This window comes from Styela clava, chromosome 5 (assembly GCF_964204865.1).
Source record: "Styela clava chromosome 5, kaStyClav1.hap1.2, whole genome shotgun sequence".
Lineage (NCBI taxonomy): Eukaryota > Metazoa > Chordata > Ascidiacea > Stolidobranchia > Styelidae > Styela > Styela clava.
In genome coordinates, this window is record NC_135254.1 from 996,499 (window position 1) to 1,020,050 (window position 23,552).

General features: G+C 36.8%; 2 protein-coding genes across 4 annotated transcripts in view; one reads left to right on the plus strand and one right to left on the minus strand.

Annotated features, from left to right (window-relative positions):
* Window positions 1-1,540, plus strand: part of LOC120344546 (E3 ubiquitin-protein ligase PPP1R11-like) — an 85,848-nt gene extending 84,308 nt beyond the window's left edge. For both annotated transcript variants that reach the window (XM_078113191.1, XM_078113190.1), the window contains exon 4: window positions 302-1,540. In XM_078113191.1, coding sequence (XP_077969317.1) covers window positions 302-345 — 44 coding nt within the window. In that variant the 3' untranslated portion in view covers window positions 346-1,540. The remainder of the gene's footprint in view (window positions 1-301) is intronic.
* Window positions 1,541-2,218: 678 nt separating this feature from the next.
* The window catches only part of LOC120344552 (G-protein-signaling modulator 2-like), a 35,745-nt gene continuing 14,411 nt past the window's right edge, over window positions 2,219-23,552 (minus strand). Inside the window, exons 10-16 of one of the 2 annotated variants that reach the window (XM_078112562.1) lie at window positions 22,517-22,616; window positions 9,415-9,513; window positions 8,931-8,990; window positions 8,141-8,351; window positions 7,255-7,434; window positions 6,526-6,623; window positions 2,219-6,138 (exon numbers count right to left, since the gene is read on the minus strand). In XM_078112562.1, the coding sequence (XP_077968688.1) occupies window positions 5,935-6,138; window positions 6,526-6,623; window positions 7,255-7,434; window positions 8,141-8,351; window positions 8,931-8,990; window positions 9,415-9,513; window positions 22,517-22,616 (952 nt within the window). In that variant the 3' untranslated portion in view covers window positions 2,219-5,934. Of the gene's footprint in view, window positions 6,139-6,525; window positions 6,624-7,254; window positions 7,435-8,140; window positions 8,355-8,930; window positions 8,991-9,414; window positions 9,514-22,516; window positions 22,617-23,552 lie in introns of both variants that reach the window. The other variant, XM_078112561.1, reaches the window with a different exon arrangement.

The window sequence follows — 23,552 nt, forward strand, 5'->3', positions numbered from 1 at the left end:
AATGCATAAAATCGGCGTAGCAAATACGATTATTTAATAAAAAATAAAAATCGCATGGAAAGAGTTGAACCTAAACTGGTAGAAACAAAGTGTTACCAGTCCTTGTTGGTACTCAAAATGTGATAATGACATAACAATTTATGGTATCCTGAACCTAAAACGGTAGAAACAAAGTGTTATCAGTCCTTGTTGGGTATGGGATACGTTAGCCAGTTTTTATAGACTGTAGACTTTTAACCCGCAGCATGCAACCCTTGCAATGAATGACAAATATTCAACGAGTTTCTTTTCCTTTTTACAGATCACAGCCAGCATTCTTCTGATCTGCCAGGGCCACCCACATGACACAAAAGTCTCATCTTTTTAACTTTTATACATATATATTTATTTTAAATGATTTGCTCAAAGCAAAGCGCTCACCCAGAACTGAAGAAGTGCTGAGGGAAGTAACAGACGACCCCTAAAGTGCCAAGAGCTACTGAGATAATAAAGGATTATAGCAAAGTCATATTATAGTTTGAATTCATCGCTCAGAAACACTGATTAGCGCTCCAGAAGTATGTGTACCAATGTGGAGGTAACTAATTTTGTTTGCCTATTTTACATCAAGTTGTGCAAAAGGACTGAAACCTATAGGCAGGGGGTATATCCACTTGGCTAACACAGACAGTCCCCGAACTCGCAATAGAATGAAAATAAGGAAAATCGGATAAAAATTATGGCCTAACCCTAACCCGGTACACATACTACGGGAGTACTCACTGGTTGAGGCAAGACATGGGCAGTTCATGCCATTACGATCAGTTCAAAAAGCTGTGAGAAAATATTTTTACGTACAAATATTTCAAATTTTTTGGTTTAAGCGCAGATTGCACATTTCTAGTTTGAATCTTGTTCCACTTCACCCAGGTATTGATTTGCACATGAGAGAATTTCTTACGTTTACCGTTTTTCCAAATAAGAAGTTGTTTCAACCATATCATTAGATGCCGGTGGCCGCTTGTAAAAATAGGGCGATAGCATTATAACCAGGCACGAGAGTTGGTACTGCCGAAGTATGTGAACCAAGATGACGGACACCAGAACGTAGTATGTGTACCAAGTTAGGGTTAGGTCATAATCTCAGGCACAAATACTACGGGAGTCATTTGGCTAGTCCCCGAACGAATATAGAAAATTGGAATAAAATTATGGCCTAAACTGGTACGACCTGGTGTCCGCCACCTTGGGTTCACATACTTCAGGAGTACCTGAGTTTTCACTGGAGCCGTAGTCTCATTTTTTACCTCCTCAAGTCTACAATTTTTATTCTTATGTATTCATAATAGCGACCCCATAGGTGTTCGAAAATCATAATACAAACCGTCTTAGGGCACTTTAGGGTCGAAAAAGTCTACATAGTGAAAAATCTATAAGCCCCATATTCTAACAGATGACCTGTGGATACATCTTTTTTATTTGCTGATTGTCATTTGTATAACGTTCACCGTACTTACTGATTTAATACTTGTATTTTAAATTAAACTTGAGTTTCAAAAGAGTTGTCAATGAGATGGCATGATAGCGTTTTTGTATTCATCGTGCCAGAGAGGGAAGTTGTTGAGATTAAATTTGTTAGCCAGTAAGTGGCAGAGAGAAATACAGCATCCCCCGCTGGGTGCGAAATCATGTAGGGTAAACAGAGATGGCTCGATTATATAACAAGCCACAACTTTCTGCTCATTTATATATTTCAGAATTATGACCGGGACTGTGTGACAGACTACTGGTACAGTCTACGAATCTGGTTAAAATGTCCAAGCAAAAGTCTGCTAGTTTGTCATAAGATTGAGCCAATTTTTCCAAAGGATTAGAACAGTCGCTCTCAAACCGAGGCCCGGAACGATTTAACATGGCTCGCTGAAGTTGAAGTGGTTCCGGTTCCAATTGGCATCACAGCCTCTTGCAAATAAGTATCCATCCCCTTTTAATTTCGGCCCTGGTCAATCAACTTTGGGAAGCAATGTTAGAAGATCTAAGTATCATCTTAGGCGTCTGTATAGATCAATTCAACTCAATTTAAATTTTAAAATTTTTGATCCAAATACCTCGGCATATGCAAACCTCCTGTAACTGTTAATTTAGAAAGCTTTGTCAAGTTGACAATTAGAAATCTAAATTCCCGACTGACTTGTTTCAGAACTTCCCCTTCAAAAATACAAATCAATCAACCTGTATATCTACCACATTTTGCTTTAATTATTGTGAATTTGAAATTTGCGCCGGCACTTACAGAAACTTGCCAAACCTCCAGTAAAGGAAACAATAAAAGTTGCGAACACATAAAAAATCTGATAATCACAGCAAAAGATGTGGCACCTGGCAGCATTGGCTGGACACAAGTTAGAGATCCCAGGTTCAAACAACATGTTAGCCACCCTGACAAGTGTATAAGAAAGTGGGGTTTTACATTCCAAAGGTTTCTAAGCCTCATGGCCCAGTGGTATGTATGATGTTATTATGATTGGTAGATTCCAAATCCCATTAGTTTCAAACAATTCATTCTCAATAAAGTGATTAGACCCTGTGAAACAACCTTATCAAGCAACGAAACTAGGAAGTTTTCTTGTCAAGGAACAAGTAAAATCTGTTCTGCACCTTGTGACCCCTATTTAACGACGATGACCCCTTGTTAGGAACTGCTGCGCCAGGGTAACTACTATTGGGGCTGATTGGTGGTCTCTTATGTGTGATTACGGCAACCAGGGAAAGCGATTTTTAACAAAATAATTGATAACATTTTTAATTAGAAATATAGTATTTACAAACATGATTAGGAATAAATTTAGCAAAAAAAAAAGAAAAAAAATTCTGAAAAATACCAGAAATCATGATTTAATACTAATCTATAAATACTATCAGCATAATGGCCTAGTGCACGGGTCAGCAACCTTTAGCATTGAAAGAACCGTTTTGCATCCTTTCCATCAAACTCGAACCTCCTCGGAGTCGCAACATCTACTTTAATGTCAGAACTCAGAAGGATGTAATAATGATTAAAACATAATTTTATCAAAAAGGGGGCAATCTTGCTACAATTACTAGCGCTGATCATAATATGGGGCTCTATGCAACCTATTCTTTTGCAGAAAAACCATGATAAACAAAATTTAGTTATAAAGAGTTATCTTGCTACAAAAACTAGGGCTATTCATTCATAATTTTTATTATATAGTATGTGTACCAGGTCAGAGCTAGGCCATAATTTTATTCCAATTTTCCTTATTTTAGTTCTATTAAGAGTCCCGGAAACTGTTTGTATTAGTCAAGTTCATATACCCCCTGCCCATAGGTTTCAGTCCCTTTACACAACTTGATGTAAAATAGGCGAACAAAATTAGATATCTCCATATTGGTACACATACTTCTGGAACGCCCAATAATTTGTGGAAAAATGTTTCTGTACATGGCCTGATACATTCAGATTCAGAAACATTTTGGATTCGGAATTGCAAATTATGCATTGAAGAGAACGCCACCCTTTTTTCTTAACAGAATTCAGTCAAAAATGAATAAAAATAACAAAAAAAAACAGAAAAAATTAGTTCAAAATGAATAAACATCACCGGGCTAAGAAGTACAGTGTTAATAAAACAAGAAGAAAATGAAAAAAGTTGAATTAATTAAACATCAACCTTGACCCGATACAGAAGCGACTTGACTGAGAAATAATTTGCTCAAAGCAAGGTGTTTACACTCACTCAGAAGCAACGTAGACTGATTTTTAGTGAACCTAAAGGCAACCACTGCATTGCCAAAGCTATCTCACATCTATGATAAAGAAACATAGCGGTGAATGAGAAGTTAGTACTCAAACTAACGTTTTCATGATAAGAGTGCACACACACACGAAAAAAATAATCGTTCCGAGCCATTTTTAGAGGGTATGCTTTACCTCACCGTTTTAAATAAACAATTAAGGAAACTTGCAGGTGCCAGAGTTTCATAATCAAGATTTAATTTTCCCTACGTTCAGCCGGAATGAAAAATTTTTCCAACATAAAGTCGGCAGTCGATTATAAATTTCACCGGCTCTGAAGCCCTGGTCTTAAATCAGGTATGAGAAAGGTGAATTACTACATTTTTCCAGATTCAGATTTTTGAAAATTATGATCATAGAAATGAAATCTGAAACAATATTCACATTAAAAAACTTTGCAGCAGTTAAAAAAGAGGTTAAGTTAACTTCAGTGCGATTCAACATCAAAAATAAGAGAGTTTGAAAATAGCAGCACTGACACCATTATACTAGCATTAGATAATTCTGACCAGACACGCCTCAATGGTTATATTAAAAGAAATTGTACTGATGTTTGAAAATAGCAGCACTGACACCATTACATTAGCATGAGAATATTCTGGCCAGTCACGCCTTAATAATTAATATTAAAGGAAATAGTATTGAAGCTTAAAAATAGCAGCACTGACACCATTACATTAGCATTAGATCATTCTGGCCAGTCACACCTCAATGATTATTCAGAGAAATCGTACTGAAATTAACTAAACCTAATAAACAGACACAAAGTTGAAATAAAAAACTATTAAAGCAGCTAATGTGTAGAAGAGTTGTAAGTTTCGATTATTAAATTTTTTCACCGATGTTAGTAATGAAGGCCAGCCTGTAGGGTGAGAGTTTGACACGATTTCATTGATGTTCAATATTTTGAAACCCTCCACTTTATGGCTCTGGAATTGGACATTTGATTCATTCGATATTCGAAGCTTTGAGGCCTGAATATGCCAGAAGTTTTTATAGTCCAAAATCCTTTTTTTTTTTTTCAGAGTTAGTGTTTGGGAGCACATCCTAAATTTTCAGAGTTTGGCAATTTTTTTTTCATGATATTAAATGTATCAAAAAGTTTTTGCGATTTTAGTTTTATTGATATTGAAAGAAGATCAGTTTTGAGCCTAACGTTGTGGCCCCCTACAATTGCTTTGTGGCCCCTTTGGGGGGTTACAGGGCCCCCACTTGGAAACCAGTGCGCTTGAGTTTTACTTCTATATTTCCATGTGAATTGTCCCATTTCAACATGGTAGTCTTCAACCGTTGTTCTGTTAGTGAAGAATAGATGTCAGACAACTGTGTCTTAGGCCAGTTAAGGCCTTGTTATTTTTAATTAATTATGCGGGCGCTTTCAAATTTCAAATTTCAAATAATAACTATACATACATGCGAAATATTTTTTTAAGTCAGTGCGTAAATTTCTTCCTACTTCAGAGGCCTGACCGTAGTTGGTTACTTCACAATTAATGGCTTATTTCAAGCACTGTATTTATGATGCATAATCAATATTTCATTTCTACAACTGCACAATGTTAGCTCAAGCGTGACATAATTAGAAATAAAATTACTACATGGCAGCAAAAACATCTTCAATGGTGGCACAGAAAGTTAGTGGCATCTCAACCATGTCGCAAGCAAATAAGAGGTCAATCCCCAAACCCATAGTTGGATGATATTTACTATGGCAGCATGGCATTTAAATTGGGCATCAAATTCATTTCGAGGCATTATTGAATGCCTCAGTGTCTCCAAAGTCTCAGGGCAGTGAGCGTCTTTCCAATGAAAATAATCATGCCACGCTAGTAGGTGGCATGGTTTGTTTTGATGCCACACAGTAGATGCCACAATTTTAAACGTCATTGTTTAAAAACACAATGAACAAAGCAATGGTGGCTATTCGATGCCGCTTGGTAGGCGCCATGGTTCTCATGTAATGCCACTATCTAAAACACAGCAAGGTGAGAGGTGCGGCATGCCAAGTGGCATGGCACATATCTGATGCCATTGAGTAAAAAACATTGCAAGGCATCACAAAAATGCCACGGAACAGATTTACAACAACCAAATTCAGCTTAGTGCCACAGTGGGCATCAAAATATGTCCCACATTTACTGTGATATATCGTCATTATCGGGGTCCACATTAGGAGGGGATTCCTGTTCTGGACTGAAACGGCAGCGCTGGTCCTCGATTCTTGACGATTGCATTCGAACAATCAATGCAAAGAAATCTTCGTCTGGAATAGTGGGCGTTGGCAGCACCGGAGCGTCGAATATCGGAGGGGACGAGCGCTGGTCGTTTAACCTCGTGCTCTGAGAACGAAAAAGTTTCATTTCGATTAGGTTTTGGCCAATAATTGTAGCCTAATGGAATAGATGGGCCTTATAGACACATAAATCACTGAAAACATAGAATTCATCACTCAGACAGTTTGCTGAGCGTTCACACACAGAAAGAAACGTGTTTTATCAATAACTCAATAGGTTAAAAAACGGTCGATTTGACATGAATAAATAAAAAATGATGGTTTCATCTCAACCTGTGGACGGACAAATAACAAGATGGCGGCCATCTGAACCAATGTGAATAATTTACTATTTGATTAGAACTGTCCGGCCCTACTGATGAGTAAAGTGGACTCCTCTCACGTCACGTCTTTGTCAGAGTGAAATTGTAAACGCTCCTCACAAAACACTCACCTGGCATCTCATGAGAGCGTTAAAAAATGTGTCATCGAGTGAATGTCTGTTTTCATTTCCTGGTATTCCACCATTTTCCAGTCTTGGTCGAAGAACCACTGAAAAGAAAGAATGAAAAACAACTGAAAACTTTGCTTTTTTTAAGGAAATCTATCAAAGAAAAATCTCTCTCACTCGCTCAGAAATAACTAAACTAAGTTTCAGGCGACCCTTGAAATACCAAATGCTACTAGATCACATAGGCTTAGCAGTGAGCGCTCCGTGCTAAGCGCTAGAAATACGCTTGTTACCGAACCTCTGATTACCCTGCCATGGTACGAATCCCATGCAGGGTTAATTATATGCGAGAATATTGCTGGACTTCTCGCCACCGCACAACGATTAACATAACGACCGGTCGGTTACGGCTTCCTCCACCATCAAGTTTACGCATCTGAAACAAATAACTGGCAACTAATTCCATACCCAACGTGGACTGGTAACCTGGCTAGAAATCGTGGTTCGCCATATGATTAATCTGACTATTGGCTCTCTTCACTCCGAGATAAATTCGAAAAAACCTAAGACAAGCCTTATCTCAGAACAGAGTTATGGGCGAGCAATAGGATGATATCAGCTAAAAGCAAGACTATGGGCATATTCTCAGAAAAAAGGAGACTCATATTTGCTTGTTTAGAACCTAGTTCAGAGTGGAAGATGTGAATATGTGTTGTATATAAAACACTCTACCTGGTAATGGAGCTGCAGCACCATCTGGTTGTTGCAGATTGATAACACCTTCGCCGTTGATGCCATCGTTGACCCTTAACCCAGGAAGTCCAGAGAGACTTACCCTTTGCTCATCCATGCGCTTCGATTGTGAGTTTGCTAACATATTCATCATTGTTGAAATTTGCTGATGTTGGCCGTCTAGGAGAATAAAAGATAATGCTCAAATATATGGACACAAAGTATATGGATATGCTATCTGTCACACCAGACCACCGGTACCGCCCGTCACGATGGCATACAAACGGGGAAGGCAATTGTCACGATGTCATAAAACATGTTCCCATAATTAAAAATGATACAGCGCAGTTTAGATGAAATATAGGATCTCACAGAAAACTTCTAGTGAAAAATACCAGTCACAACTTCGACTGACCGCCAGAATGGAATGATTCTGAACACGGAACCGCAACAAGATGAACAATTTTTAATTTGAAACGCATACCATAGAGCCCACAAAAATTTTTTAAATGAATAAAATATCCTAAAAAACTTTAACCACTGAAACCACATTTTGATGTTCCGGAAGTATGTGAACCAAGATGGCGGACACCTGAACATAGTATGTGTAGCAGGTTAGGGTTAGGCCATAATTTTATTCCAATTTTCCTTATTTTAGTTCTATTACGAGTTCGGGGACTAGTCAAGTGACTCCCGAAGTATTCGTACCTGAAACTATGGCCTAACCCTAACCTGGTACACATACTACGTCCTGGTATCCGCCATCTTGGTTCACATAATATGGAAGTACCTACTGCAGATGCATAGCAATTGGTCAAGTAGTGAATGAGAAGAGCGATTATTTCACAACGATAAAACGATTTTAAAAAAGTTGTAAGATACTCACCCCCATCATTCCCAATGGGCTCACGTCCCCCAACTGCCCCATTCGCTGCAGGGTGATGATTTGAGGGGGGATCTGGGGGGTTAGGTCTTAAAAATGCAGGTAACTCATACTGGTCGTCTCTCATTTCACATCGTTGATCGTCCATCCTACGACCTTGAAGTCTTGTGATAAGGTCAAAGAAATTGTCATCCTCCAGCATGTCTGGCGAGATCTTCTGAGCAGGAAAGAAATTTTTATTTGATGTGGGGGGAAGGGGGGATAAAAAAATAGGTTAGAAAGAGATCTATGATCTATCTAGTGCAGCGGCTCTCAAACGGTGAGGCAGCCCCACAAGGGAACGTATCCAATTTTTGAGGGGGCGTAACTAAAGACAGGGACCCAAAAAAACAGAAGTTTAGGAACTCAATATTTTTTTTTTATTTGTTAAAAATATTTAAGAAAATTGTGAGATTGTTTTGGCAAGATTGGCTAACATGCGGGGATATACAGTAAATAAATTTTATTGATTTTCATAGAGTAAAGACGAAATTTGTGAGGTTGTATTTTTAGTTTGCCCTGTTTATTGGTTATGGATGTTTGAATAGTTCAGTGGAGGCAGAGGAACTTTACTCCCAAATTCGACCAAATTATAGTAGTTTCTTAGCTATCCGTGACGGCTTGTATAAGCAGAGCTGTTGATGGGCGCTAGATGCTTCCCTTCTTTCGGCCATTCTTTTTATTGGCCTGTTGCTGCCCTGGTTTCTTTCACATTAGCGCAGTATAAATCTACAGTACAAGAAAACCGACTCACCCTTTGGTTCTGCAGATTGATATCGACGTCTTTGGCATCAATGACTCCGCTACCGTGACCCTGTGAACAATTTTATTTCAGTTTTTAGTGAATATGATATCTTAATTACAGCGGGACCTAAAAAAAAACAGAACCCACGGATTTCTTAATTCCTTTTTGTAAAAATGGAAAAACCTTAATACTTGAAGTCCCATAAACCTTCATATATTGCCGGGTTTGTGACTACAAGAAAATCTATAATGTGATCCTGCAGAAAGTTGGCTGTTTGTGTATGGTTGTACCTGAATGTTTCCGTAATCCAGGACGTTTTGCAAAAAACTTCATGTTATAAATACGAGACTTTTGCCAAATTGATTACATGGAAGTGGAAGGATAATTAAGAACACATAACTAAGATACTGGTATAATTGAAAATGTTATGAATTTGCACATGCTTAATACAATATGTTGCAGCCCCCATTCTAGAATAACATATCCCACCCACCATATTGGTTTTAGGTCTTGCGTCTCTGAACAATGATTTGCTTGTGGAATCCTTTGCACTGCCTGATCTGTCTTTGCGGGCTCGAGCTGCTTCCATTGCCTGTGTAGAAAGAAGACTTTTATTATTTAGACAGATGGATTTTATTTAACAAAACCGAAGTCCAACACTTCCATTTGACATTTACTGGCACAAAGTGCACCACCATAATTCTACATAGTTTTAGTAGCTCTTGACAAAAATATTGGTCACATGCCTACGGTTTCTCTTTTTCAGACTGTGTATATAATTTTCTATAGCTTGGCATTTGGTGATTGTTCGTAACTTTGCTCAGAGATAAATTTCCTTCACTTCTGAGTGAGTGCACATAACTTTGCTCAAAGATGAGTTTTTTTTTACTTCTGAGTGAGTGCTCGTAGCTTTGCTCAGAAACAAGTCTTATTAACTTATGAGTGTGGGCCTGTAACTTTGCTCAAAAATAAATCTCCTTTACTTCTATGCATGTGCCTGTAGCTTCTCTTTACCTCTGAATGATCGAGCATGATCTAGTACAGAGCTAATTTTCATGAATAACAATATTTTGACCAAACTCATAAATATATCCAATCTCACCGTCAATACAACAGAATCTTCGACCCCATATTGTTTATATTATTAAGTTCTAACTAACTACAAAAACCTGAATAATAAAATGAAGAAAAATTCAAAAACTAGGTTGATTGACAGAAAGTAAAACTAACTTAAGTGTATGTCACATTTTAAAGTTTTAAAGAAATCGAATTTTTGTGTTAGTTTAGTTCTAACAGCCAATCAGAAATGGACAAAAAACACTATCGATGTCAAACACGTACAGCTTTGAAAAGATGGCACCTGGTTCATATTGACAGAAAATCAAAAAGGCATTTCTCTGAAAAATGTGACATAAGCTACTCTGGCACAAATCTTTCCACAAACAGATGCCCTTTTTATACAGGTATGTGCCTGATGCTTTAATCTAGTGGTTCTGAAATGGTGGGGCGCCCCACAGCGGGGGGGGGGGGGGGGGAGGCGTAAAAAAAATTTTAGTGGGCATGAAATTCATTAAAAATTAAAATAGTAGTTAGATTTGATCTTGCCTGCTTTCTTTTGTATATTTACATTTCTTTATTTTGGATATTAATGTTCCACCCACATATTTTCACATACTTTCACCTTACTATCTGTTATTTGTAGCTTATTGTTAGCTAGTTATTTTTGACATGAGGAGCAGAGACTTGACATATTCTAATAAGAGGGCCGCAGCATAAAAAGATTGAGAACCATTGCTTCAATGACGCCATTGTGCAGACTTTCAAACATCTCTAACCATAACTACCAGCTTCCTAGTAGGAAATGAATTAGTTACAGAAAGTTAACACCTACACTGCACTACACACACATTAATGAAAGTTTTCCTATTTATAGCCATATTGGAATATTGCTTGGTTCAAATATCTGGCATCACACTCTCACAAATTTTAGATATTTGGACTTACAAAAACACAATGTAAAAGAAACCAAGGCAGCAGCAAAAGCCAATAAAAAAACGGTGCGAGAAAATGACTGGAAGCATCTAGCGCACATCAACAGCCTAAACCTTAAAAACACAAATATCATCAAGTTGACTTCAATATTTTGGCCCCTCAATCCAGTACACTGAGATTGAATAATTGGATAAATTAAATGCCAACACTTAAATTTTCTGCACTCTGTTCAGGCATACTATACAAAAAAACAGCAAATTCGTGCATCTGTGCATATATTATTAATTAGAGTAGCCTATCCCCAACAAATTTCTCCGCCTTTGCATTAGTGGTTTCTTTGACTGCTGAGATACTGTAGCGAAAATTCAACAGTACTGTATCACACTTTTTTTAATTTTAGATTTCTGAGCTTAAAAATGCTTTTCGTATAGGTTGAAATAGCTTATTCAACTTAGTTTGTTTCTGCAATTTGTGTGCGCCTATTCAGTGACTGCAAAGATACTAAGGAATAATATGGCTGTATTGTAGCACTTTTCATAAATTTTCATCTAAACTCATTAAAAACATCTTACCAAAATTCTTTAATGAAGTTATTCGGTCAACTATATACATAAATACAAGCTTTCTAGTTAGACTGAGATAGAACAATTATTGAAATGTAACGCCCACTCTGAAATATCCTATGTTCAAGTATACTGCATAAAAAAGAAAAATTTATTAAATTTATTTATATGTAGTCTCAAAAAAGGTTTTTAAATAGCTTTAGACACCTTTATACAATGCTGCGTTCTAGATAATTGCAGACAACAGCTATTTTGTATCGAAAATTTTGCATTTGCACCAACTCTGCATGCAACCTGTAAGGTACACTATACAGAAAAACTGCAAATTATATTTAAAAAACCTAAAAAAAATTTTGAATAGCGTTATACGCCTTTTCCAAATATTGCAGACTAGATAGAGACTGATAGGAAACAATTATGATTATTTAAATCCTTCACTGTCCCATAAACTACCCTTGACTGATAAATTTTTATTTTTTTTTTATAAAATTGAGCATATATATGGTTAATTATAGTAAGATCTCAACAGCTTTTTTTCTATGATTTTGTGTTATTGTATGACTATGTCCAGAAATACAAGCATTCTTGATAGATATGGAAATATATTCCTACTTTGTTCAAGTATAATATACAGAAAAACAGCAAATTTATATAGGATTAAACACTTTTATACAATACTGCAGACAATATAGAAAAAATTTCTCTGCCTTTGTTATTTAACTAAGTTAATTGGACGACTATATCATTAAAAAAAGCATTCTAGATAGATACGTAATATTTATAGAAATAGAACGCCAACGCTGCGCCATATTCTGCTATCATTAATAAAAAGTTTCCTATTTAGAAAAACCTATTAGTGTTATTTATGGCAGAGCGTTTCTTAGAAGACAACAGGAAATTGGTCATACACTGCCATACAAAAACAGCACCTAAATATTTCTATTTTGACTCGGACCATGTATGGAACATAGATCATTGAAACTAACGATAGACGTCACTCGTATGACCAATAAAACGACCTAAAAATAAAAATAACGCTGCGTTTGCCAATTGAAAAAATTTATGACGCAATAAATTTTTTTGGCGTTGGCAAGGATGTCTAGAACAAATAAAATTATTATTTGAAAATAATTGTATTTGAAATTTTAAATTCTGATTTGGGGTAAAATCAGAACAGTGAGAATATTTAAAAAATCGGTACTCCCGTAGTATGTGTACCAGGGTGGGGTTAGGCCATAATTTTATTCCAATTTTACTTATTTTAATTCTTTTACAAGTTCGGGACTGTCTGTGTTAGCCAAGTGAATATCCCCCCTGCCCATAGGTGCCAGTCCCTTTACACAACCTGATGTAAAGTTGGCGAACAAAATTAGTTACCTCTATATTGGTACACTCACTTCTGGAGCGCCAAAAAATGACCGTTTGAGGCAATTGAAATTAACAGTATAACAACAGGCCCTAAAAATTTAATTTCTGAAGGCTATAAAAAATAAAAAACGAGATATACCGGTAATAAAAAAAATGATATGTCTAAAATGAATCGAATATTTGCAATTGTCTATGTTGAATATTTCAATTTTGGAGATAATAAAGAATTGTTTGAATAAAAAAATTTAAATAATGGATCAATTTGGCACCAATTGTATTTATATATGTTTACTTCTTTAACACTCTGCCTAAATTTAAAAACTTCTTATTCCACCATAACCATGCGTAAAAACTGTTTTGTTGTTTTTCAATCTTTAATGCAGTGGTTCAAATAATTCATTCTCAACATAGTGAAAAAAAATTGAAATAACCGTAAAACTGAAATAAACATGCCAGAGCTGGCATGGACAAGCTACGGCCCGCTAGCCAAATTCGGCCCATTGGTTACTGTATTTGCTCGTTTTGTAGCCCAGGCCCATATTTTTTCCAACCAACTCACTAACCGGGCCCTTATTCAAGCACGGGCGCTTGTTATTTTCGATCGTTACAATAATTAATATATTGTTATTTCCAGTTATCAAGTATGATTTAAACGAAAATAACGAAAATTTAGACTTTTTCTATGCTTTGCGACGCCCTATCAATATTGAAACGATGCACTTGGGCGTCGTTTGAGAACCATGGTGTTACGTAATCAATGCTATCTGTTATGTAGTTGGACGCCTAAGGCGTGAGTGTTATCTACCGGCGCTTAAAATTAAACAGCGTTGTGACAAAAGCGCTTCTTATTCCCTATTGTTCTCTACCACTGAAAAATCAGCTTTTGTTCTCTACCACTGAAAAATCAGCTTTTGTTCTCTACCACTGAAAAATCAGCTTTTACAATGGGCGGGTATTCAAGCACCGGCCCTTATTTATTTTTATGTTCTGTTCACACGGGCGACTATTCAAACGGGCCCTTAATCAAGATCGGGCGGTAAAACGAGCATATACGGTAATTCAATCTGGCCCGCCTAATGCTGCCACAACCAAACTGATACGAAATTATGATGTTTAAGCTAAAAATGTAGTCCAAGGTATTTGTTGAAATTGCGATTGAATTTAGTTTTGGCACGAGGCTTATTGTTTTCCACTTCTGCTTTTGTAAATATTGTTTATAAAATGTATTTTTTTACGTCACACTCACATGGCCCGGCAGTTTAGGTGAGCAAAATTGTTGGCCATTGGTCCGAAAATCTTACCCACCTCTGGTATAGAGCAATAAAACAAGAAAAATGAGGAGTTCTAGGATAGGATAGGATTTACATATTTATCCAGGGGGAGAGGAAAACCGATAAGACGGCTTATCCATATGGCGAACCACGGCTTTCAGTTACCATTCTGATTAGTTAGTTATTTGTTTTCGGAAGCATGGACTTGAAGCATGGATGGTGGAGGAAGCCGTAAGCGACCTGAGTTTACGTGAACCACCCAACGGTGTAGAGAATTCCAGCAATCCTCTCGCACATGACCATCCCCACATGGGATTCGAACCTGCGAACCCACGCAGAGTAATCAGAGATGCGGTGGCAAGGGTATTCCCAACGCTTAGCAAAATGTGCCACACCGCCGAGCGGTTTTCTTGTGAAGGGAATCAGTTTTGCACCTAGCATTGTGGCCCTTCTCATTTTCTCACTTGGTGGGCCATGGCCCCCAGGTTGGTAACTGTTGCTTTCATGTATCATGATATGTTTAACCAACACACTGGCTTTTGCTCAGTTCGGATAGTTTATAATTGGTGCACATAATCATGTTGTGCGGTAATGCTATAAAGTCAAGAATATCAGTAATACTATGCAATTCCCTTTTTTGAGAGAGATTAAAATTAAATCTTTCTTGTGAGCAGATATTCTTTAAAAAAAAATATTTTTTCCGTCCCAAAACCAACAAATATTCCTCTGGGGTGAGAAATTCACCCTCGATTGGGAACCCGGTGACTAAAGATATTGATCTAGAGAAAAACCTGCAAGTTTGGTAACTCTGTCATTTCAATTAGTGAACGCCACTAACGAGCAATTTCCAAGGATCGTCTACCCAATGAGGTGACTCAGGCGTATAATATTATCACGGGGAAACATTCCTGTGCTGACTCATACTTTAAGTTCAGAAAAATTTTAATTGAACTGTTTTTCATATTTTAGGGACGGTTTCGATATAGAGATAGGATTTATGTAGATATCCTACGAAGAGGAAAGTCAATAAGATGGCTTAACCATATGTCGAACCATGGCCAGTCCATGTTGGGTATGGGATTAATTAGCCAGTTACCAATTGTTTTCGAAAGCATGAACTTGATAAGTCACAGCTCAAAGTATGATTGGGTAACTATTCTAACCAGACTAGAAATTGAGCAGTGATTCGCCTTATGATTGAGCCGCCATATTGTTTTTTTTCGCCAGGATTCGAAAGCGATATACAAGTATCCTTAGAGCGTGGCACCGGTATCTCAACTAAAAGTGAAAAAATGTACACTGGTAGAAAAGTTGGAAACAACCATCTATTGATCAGTAAGTTATTTTTGTAAATTCCAAACCACCAACTATTTGGATTCTGCGAGACTAACAACATATCCTTCTTCTATGCTTTGGTGCTATGCATGTCTGAGAAAACCTGACCTTAGTCAGACGGAACGTTACAAAAATATATTTGTGCTTGCGAGCAGAAGAGCTCTTGGATCACTTAAACTAATAACTTGCTTCCAAATATATACTGAAGATTCAATGGCACTATGGCATTCAACTTCCTCTTGTCAGAGAAATTTAATCTGCAAGGTTCTGTGACTCAAGTAACAGAAGCCTGTTAGCAGTTTCAATTATAAAAACCAACAAGCGGAATTAAAAGAATACTGTATATACTCGCATATAAGCGAAGTTTGAGACTCAAAAAAAAAATTGCCAATCTAAAGGGTCTGCTTTCATGCTCATAACTGTAATTGCACTAAAAATCTGGCTTAAATGCACATAACCCGACCCCACCAAAAATTTGGCTTAGAGTCGGCTTATATGCGAATTTTTATGAATCGTTTTTGGGGGACGGCTTATAAGAGAATATACGGTAAATGCATTATAGTGGAAAAATTCAAAATATCACAATTAATTTCCCATTAATTATTGCAATCAGTGTGAGTGTTACCTACGGTAGTGAAGCGTTTGCTTCTGGCTTTCCTAGAACGACTAAGAGGGCTTGAATTAAGCAATTGCTAAACGAGAATATCGGTCGGAGACCGAAGACTTATAGATCGAAACTGCAGTTTCGATTCATGACTCTATAGTGAGTAGTGACACCGTGTGTCCCATCACTAATTAATTAATTAATAACTCGCTAATTATACGACATAATTCATCAAAAATCAATAGGCTTCTGGTCCGTGATATGATGAATGTACATGCAAAATTTGGAGCAGATTCAATCCCGCCTTCGTGAGATATCGCGTATATCTAACAGACAAACAGACAAATACCTATCAACATACTTACCGATCTAAAGATCGATGAGTAACAAGAAACAAAAAACCATTAACGACATTGATAAATTTGACAATGGGAGCGTCAAAATGTGGCAACTGGGTGGTAAATCAAATATGGCATTATCTATAAATTCCGATACATAAAGCCATATTTGAATTGCTGCATTGTTGCCAAAACTAGAATATCTTTATATGTGAAGCAGCAATATATATGGGTCATTGAATAAAGTAATTTTAACTCATTAACCCTTTTTTTCCGCTGTATACAATCGACTTTATGTACCATTTTATAATATGTAATGACGAGTTAACCAAACGTACAAGGAACACCCCCAATATCTCTTTAAAAAGCTTATTTTCGCGTCTTTCTACTAAAACGCGCCCAAATGACGTAGGCGAAACCGTTCGACCCTACGCGTGTAAGAAGAGAGAAATTTCAAAAAATTTTGAGAGAACGTTTCACACTCTTATCGCTTCGATGAACACGTGTTACAAAGAAACGAAATTCCAAGCGCTCTTCTGGAAGAGAGTTACGTCACCTTTGCAGAAAAACCAGACTCAGCTTCGCAAGCGAAGCGAAACGCGAAATAATCAATGATATGTGAGAGCATGTCCACGATAGTTGTCTGGAATCTTTGTTTGTTTATTATGTGCGCGAAATTGTTTCTCGCTCGTTCAAATGACTTATTTTTGAAGTAATGACAAATACTTTCGTGTATCTCTAAGCTTTGAAATACCTACACAAATAAAATTCACTTAGTAGTAAAATAAAAAATTTACAAAAAAACAAAATGTTGACAGATCAAGCACGGATCATAGTTGGATGCTCAAAATGATTTAGTTAGTGCGGAATACTTCACAAAACATGAACATAAACGTAAAATAGTCCGAAAATAACTATTATGACCAAGGATGGTAGTACGAATATATATGTCATACGGAACAAAAGAGTTAACACTAATCGGTAATTAACAATAATTTTTGTTTTTATTTTTATAAATTTATTGGGGGGCTTCGTAAATAATAGTCAATCTCTTCATGGCCTCCATAATACCAAAAGTTTGAAAACCTCATATCTCAGCCATTGTTATACCAAATGTATTTGAAAATCATATTTTTCTGAATTTCCTATGCTTTCATACTTTTTTACCAGGCAGTCACACAACATAAAAAAAGAATATCATTAGTGCAGATCCTAATTTTTTGAATTTAATAATATTCAGCCATCATACTCACAATTGGGATACCAATTACATATAAGATTGCTATTTCTTAATTACATTTAAACCTTTTTACACCTCAGGACATGGGTGCAGGCATGCTATCTTTAGCAACACAGAGAAAAACTATTTTTCAAAAACCGCATATCTTGGCATTTAACTTTTAATAAGACATTACACTCACAATTAGTATACAAACTGCGTATATTCCGTATACCTTTATACCACAGAACATGGCTGCAGTCAAGCAGTGACTTCAGCGAAATAAGGAAAAATGTTGGAGCTCCCGAAGTATGTGTACCAAATTGGTGCACAACCTGAACATAGTATGTGTACCAGGTTAGAGTTCAGGTTGTGCGCCATCTTAGAGCACAGACTTCGGGAGCGCCAAAATATTTTTCAAAAACCATAATTTTTGTGTATTTAAACTTTATTGGGCCACAATGCTCACATACCAAAAGCTAGGTACTGACTTGCTACCACAAGACATGTAAGAACTGCTTTTTCTTGTTTTTTATAAATTCACTCTTCACTCACATATGTAGAGTAAAACTTATTTTCTAAATGCCGCAGCCAAAATATGTAAAATATACATCGCTACAGCAAATGTTTTCAAGTTTTTATATCTTGGTACCTTTTATACCGCAGAACAAGACAAGCATTCTAATTTTTCAGCTCTCACTTTTACGTCACCGTGCTCACACTAAATGCTAACGAAGGCACAACAGCGTTATTTCCCTTCTTTCAACTTCCTTTTGTGATAGAAATTCGATACGCCGTGACTCAAGTAATCGTGAATGCATCATTACTTTTATACGCTGTTTATTAATCATAGGCTCTGAACAAGGTACTGTATAACAGTGGTTCCTAAAGCATGGCCCAGGGGTTGAATAACGGCCCACGTAACGATTTAATATGGCCAGTCAAACTTGGAATAGTTTACCACTTTGTTTTACCTTTCTGTATTCTAGATACCATCAATTGTCACATCATTATCACAGTTTAAGCAAGCTCATGCATATTTTCAACAATTCATTTATATCTTAATTATACATAACGATAGCGGAACCTGCGGGCACTCCCCCATTTCCTGGCACTTCGGTCTGTTATTGCATAAAGCACAGGTCGCATACACTGTATTATACATATTAACACAGTAGGCTCTGAACAAGGATCTCTAGAACAGGGGTGCACAACACGAGGCACGTGTGCCAAATTTGGCACGCCTTACGCTCAAACGTGGCACACGAACGGTTTTGTAAAATAAAAAAATATTTATGATATATATCAAAATCAGCAGTTTTCCAAGACATTGTTTGTTCTGTGGGAGTTAATTTACAATACCACAATTGTGCGTGGCACGCGACAAGATTATTTTTAAAAAAATTGGCACGTATCCTCATTTGAGTGGTGCACCCCTGCTCTAGAAGTCCTTACTCTTCCGGTCCATCATCGCCTAAGACTAGGCTTACATACGGATTGAACAAAACTTTGCCTGTTCATGATGCTTAGTAATATAAAAACTCACATGAATATCAGTTATATTAAAATCATTGGAAAATGTGCGCTTTCTTTTCCGCATTTTGAACCATACAACAAAATATGGCATTGAAGCCAAATCACAAAAAATGTCAAGGTCGAGACACATACTTGAATCCAAGCCCTAATAACACTCAATCATCAGTAAAACTCAATAAGGCTTCAAAGGTATGCCGCATTAACAAGTACAACTAGTGTTAGATGTTAACTTGTCGTGTTAAACATATAACAATTATGACATAATAATATATCTGTCTATCTGAAAACAAATTATCTAACTTAACCTAACCATTCCTACAACAATTAAGCCAACTAGCACGCTAGCAAGCAATTTTTTAACGAAAAACGTGTCGGTTGTTAACATAATGATTAATTAAAATACAAAACAAAAAAATATAGATCCAGATCAATCAATTTCGATGGAATTTGAAATTAGCGTTTCACGCATGGGCCATGCTTGGTGTGCCATATCGCAATTAAAATTTCAATACGCTTGATAACAAACGCCTGTTGAATTGTGTTACGAGTAAAAATTAGCATCTGTGCATTAAAACTCTAAAGCTCGATATGCTACAATTAAAATTTGAATATGCTTGTTAAAACATCTTCGGCCATGCTTGGAAAGGTATATTACAATCGAAATTTAAATAGCTCGTTTAAATACAATGGCCATGCTTGGTAGGACATAATGCATGTGAAAATTTGAATATGTTCGTTAAAACTTCTTTGGCCATGCGATTTGAATAAGCTTCTTTAAACTATAATGGCCATGTTTGGCATGACTTGTTACAAAAAAAAATGTGTGAGGTAATTTAAAAACCAAGGTTTCCAAAGCAATGACGCAAAATGAAAAAGATCAATAGGTTCACACGTAATATGAATCCGTGTGAAGTAATGATTTAATAATACTGTGCCGTCTGCTGCAATTGCATTCTGATATTTATTCACTAATATGAAATATATCCTCATTTTTTTTATTTACAATAGCATAATTTTTTTAACGACTAAGTGCTAATATATATAAAATGATTTTAGGTAAACTACCATTCTGCATTAATTCTGAAATAATATTCATGAACGAGGGCATAAACAGGGGTGGGCAAAATTTGCCGCAGGCGGCAAGTCAGAAATATGTGAGAGCCGCATAATTTTTGAAATTAATGATATTACATTGCCGTGAACTGAAAAGAACTCAACACAAACGTATGTATAATAACAATATTCCAAAGTATATAATCTTCAACCGCTTAATGAATTTTAAAAAAAAACTGTCACGCTACAGTTTGTCTTAGTTACATTTGGATAATATGTAATTATCGCCAGCGAGAATGGTCGCATAAGAATTCCGGCGAGTCGCATGCGGCTCAAGAGCCGCGGTCTGCCCACCGTTGGCATAATAGTTATCTTACTCGTTTCGTAAGAAAATTTTTTAACAACCTTCCACACCATATTACCAGAACATCGTGAATAATGTTTATAAAGCACATTTCTAAATTTAGGGATAATTTGGAACATTTTCATTTAAAAATTAGGGGTTTTGAGCGGTAACTCGAGCGTACAATATCTCAACTGGCAACAAATGATACGAAAAATATTGAGTTTTATATCTATGTCATTTTAGATGTGATCAACATGAATTAAGGTGATTTATGTAATTTTCCACATGAACTTGCTCCCAATTCAGAATGTATTCGGAATTCCATATTCAATAACATTTTCTCAGAATGTATGCGAATTAGTGAAATATTCGATTTTTGTTTTCCCCAACCATATCTAAAACTAGGTACTCCCGAAGTATGTGAACCAAGATGGCGGACACCGAAATGTAGTATGTGTACCAAGTTAGGGTTAGGCCATAATTCCCTGTACAAATACTACAGGAATCACTTAGCTATTCCCTGAACTCGTAATAGAACTAAAATAAAGAAAGTTGGATTAAAATTATGGCCTAACCCTAACCTGGTACACATACTACGTTCCGGTGTCCAACATCTTGGTACACATACTTCAGGAGTACCCTTTTTTAATAATCTTTTTGCCAGTATTGGGTATGATTTTATATATATTTATAGCTTATGCCCAACCCTAACCTGGTACACATACTACGTTCCGGTGTTTGCCATTTTGGTTCACATACTTCGATAGCACCCAAACTACATTCTTATTTTCAAGCACAACTCCTTACATATCATTAGGATATCAGTGGCTGCTTGCATAGACTCTTGTTCAGGCAAAGACGTAAAAAAGCGTCATATATATTTCTGCTATAAGACCTACTGCTCAGCGCTATCGCACACAACTCCCTATTCCCATTCACAACAATTTCGTTCCAAATTCCCTTGGGAGGATAATTTTACATCAAGCACAGGTGATGTAACAATCATATCATTATGACAATACAATATTCACTATTACCAAATAATAATCAATTGTGACATGATAGTAATCACAAAAGAAATCCCCAAAGGACACAAATTTGCTTTACGAAGGTGTATTGTGCTAAAGTGTTTAAGACTAGGAACGGGGGCGAAGCCAGGAATTTCCGAGGGGGGAGGGGGGGATGATTATGAAATTTCTAATTGCCAACTTGGACTGTATCGACTCAGAATTCGTTTCAACCTCAGAAACAGAATGTATGATACAGGAAAAAGCCTTTTTTAACATTTCAACGGGGAGGGGGAATCCCAACCCCTAAAACTACCCCCCTGGCTAGGGACATGCTTGTCATTGCAACTAATTGTAAGACATGAATAATACTACTAGGAGACTATTAAACCCAGTTGTGTGATGAAAAATCAGCGCTTATTAAATTGTTGAGCAAATCATGGCATTGAAGTCACGCCATATTATGGAAACTGTGCCACAGTCAGTAGCATTGGTACTTATTATGGCTCCCAATGCGGGCAACACTATTATTACCTAACGAAAACTTATTACATTACAAACTATGTTACTGAAGACATGCCACAAGATATGGCATTGCAACCATGCCACAAAGTATGGCTTGGTACTATATTACAATAACCGGCGTAGTCATACCACAGCATTAAATCCATGCCATAATACGGATCATTGATACTCACCATGACATTGAAAGTATGCCATATTAATCAACTATGGCACCAAAGTAATCATGGCATCAATGAGATGCCATCATAAAAAAATATAAAAAGCTGATTCATTAAAACTAACGGTGGCTTCGCATGTATGCCATACTATTCAACTATGGCAACTAATGCCACACACCATAGCATCATTGTCCTTTACTGTGTCTTTGCATGTATGCCACAGTAATCAACTATGACACCGAAGTAATGCCACAAATCATAGAAGTCATGCCACACTAACCTTAGCTTGCTCAGGTGTTAATCTCAGTATCTCCATATTTTCCATGCTTGTACGACGGATGCGTTTCCCTCTTCGGCCATCGGAATCATCTGACAATTTCCTAAGTTCAAAAAATTTAAATGCTAGTTGATTGAGGAAATTAAAAGTGTTACTTCATTCATAAATAAATGCAAAGTGAAGGATAAGATATCATTTTGGTACTCCTGAAGTATGCGCACCAAGATGCCGCACAGCCTGAATTCTAACCTGGTACACAACCAGAGTTCAGGTTGTGTGCCATCTTGGTGCGCATACTTCAGGAGGACCATCATTTTTATCCCGGGACATAACTGGCAAATGTTTCTCGCATCCAACGTAGAATGGTAACCAAACAAGGGGCCGTTATTCAGTTATAATTAAGCCGTCTTGCCAGCTTTTCTGACACCCTCAATGAGTATCATGAAAAATATCCAAAATCTAACGATAGGCTGTGTTTCGTCAAATGAGTCATTAATATTCCCTCTCCTACACAATAATGTAACTATTATTAAGAGATATCAAAACTAATTACAGTGTCACTGAAAGTAACACCCCCCCCTATGAGGGCTTTCCTAGTCACAAAGAGTAGTATGCTGACCACAGCTCCTCAACCAAGTTTGTTTATTAAATATCAATGAATAATTATAACTAGGATTGCTAGACTTGCTCAAGAATTGTGGTTTTAACGTAATCGCTGGCTACGATTTCTTCCACCCCATCAAGTCTATGCATTTGAAACAAAAAAACAATCTCTAATTCTATTTTGCTGATAAAAAACTGATAACCGGAAGTTGGGGCCGTGGTATGTCATAAGATCAAGCCGTATTAGTGTCTTTCCTCCCTACGAAATAAAAAATACACTCGTTTCCTGCCCTGAAAAATTCCACAAACATGGACAAATAACTGGACAAGGTCTTATCACCTCTCCTCTTTACAGATTATTTAATAAATTCCAATCATGTCCTGAATAATCCTACAAATCAAATGAAACCTATCAAAAACCAACCACAACATCTCT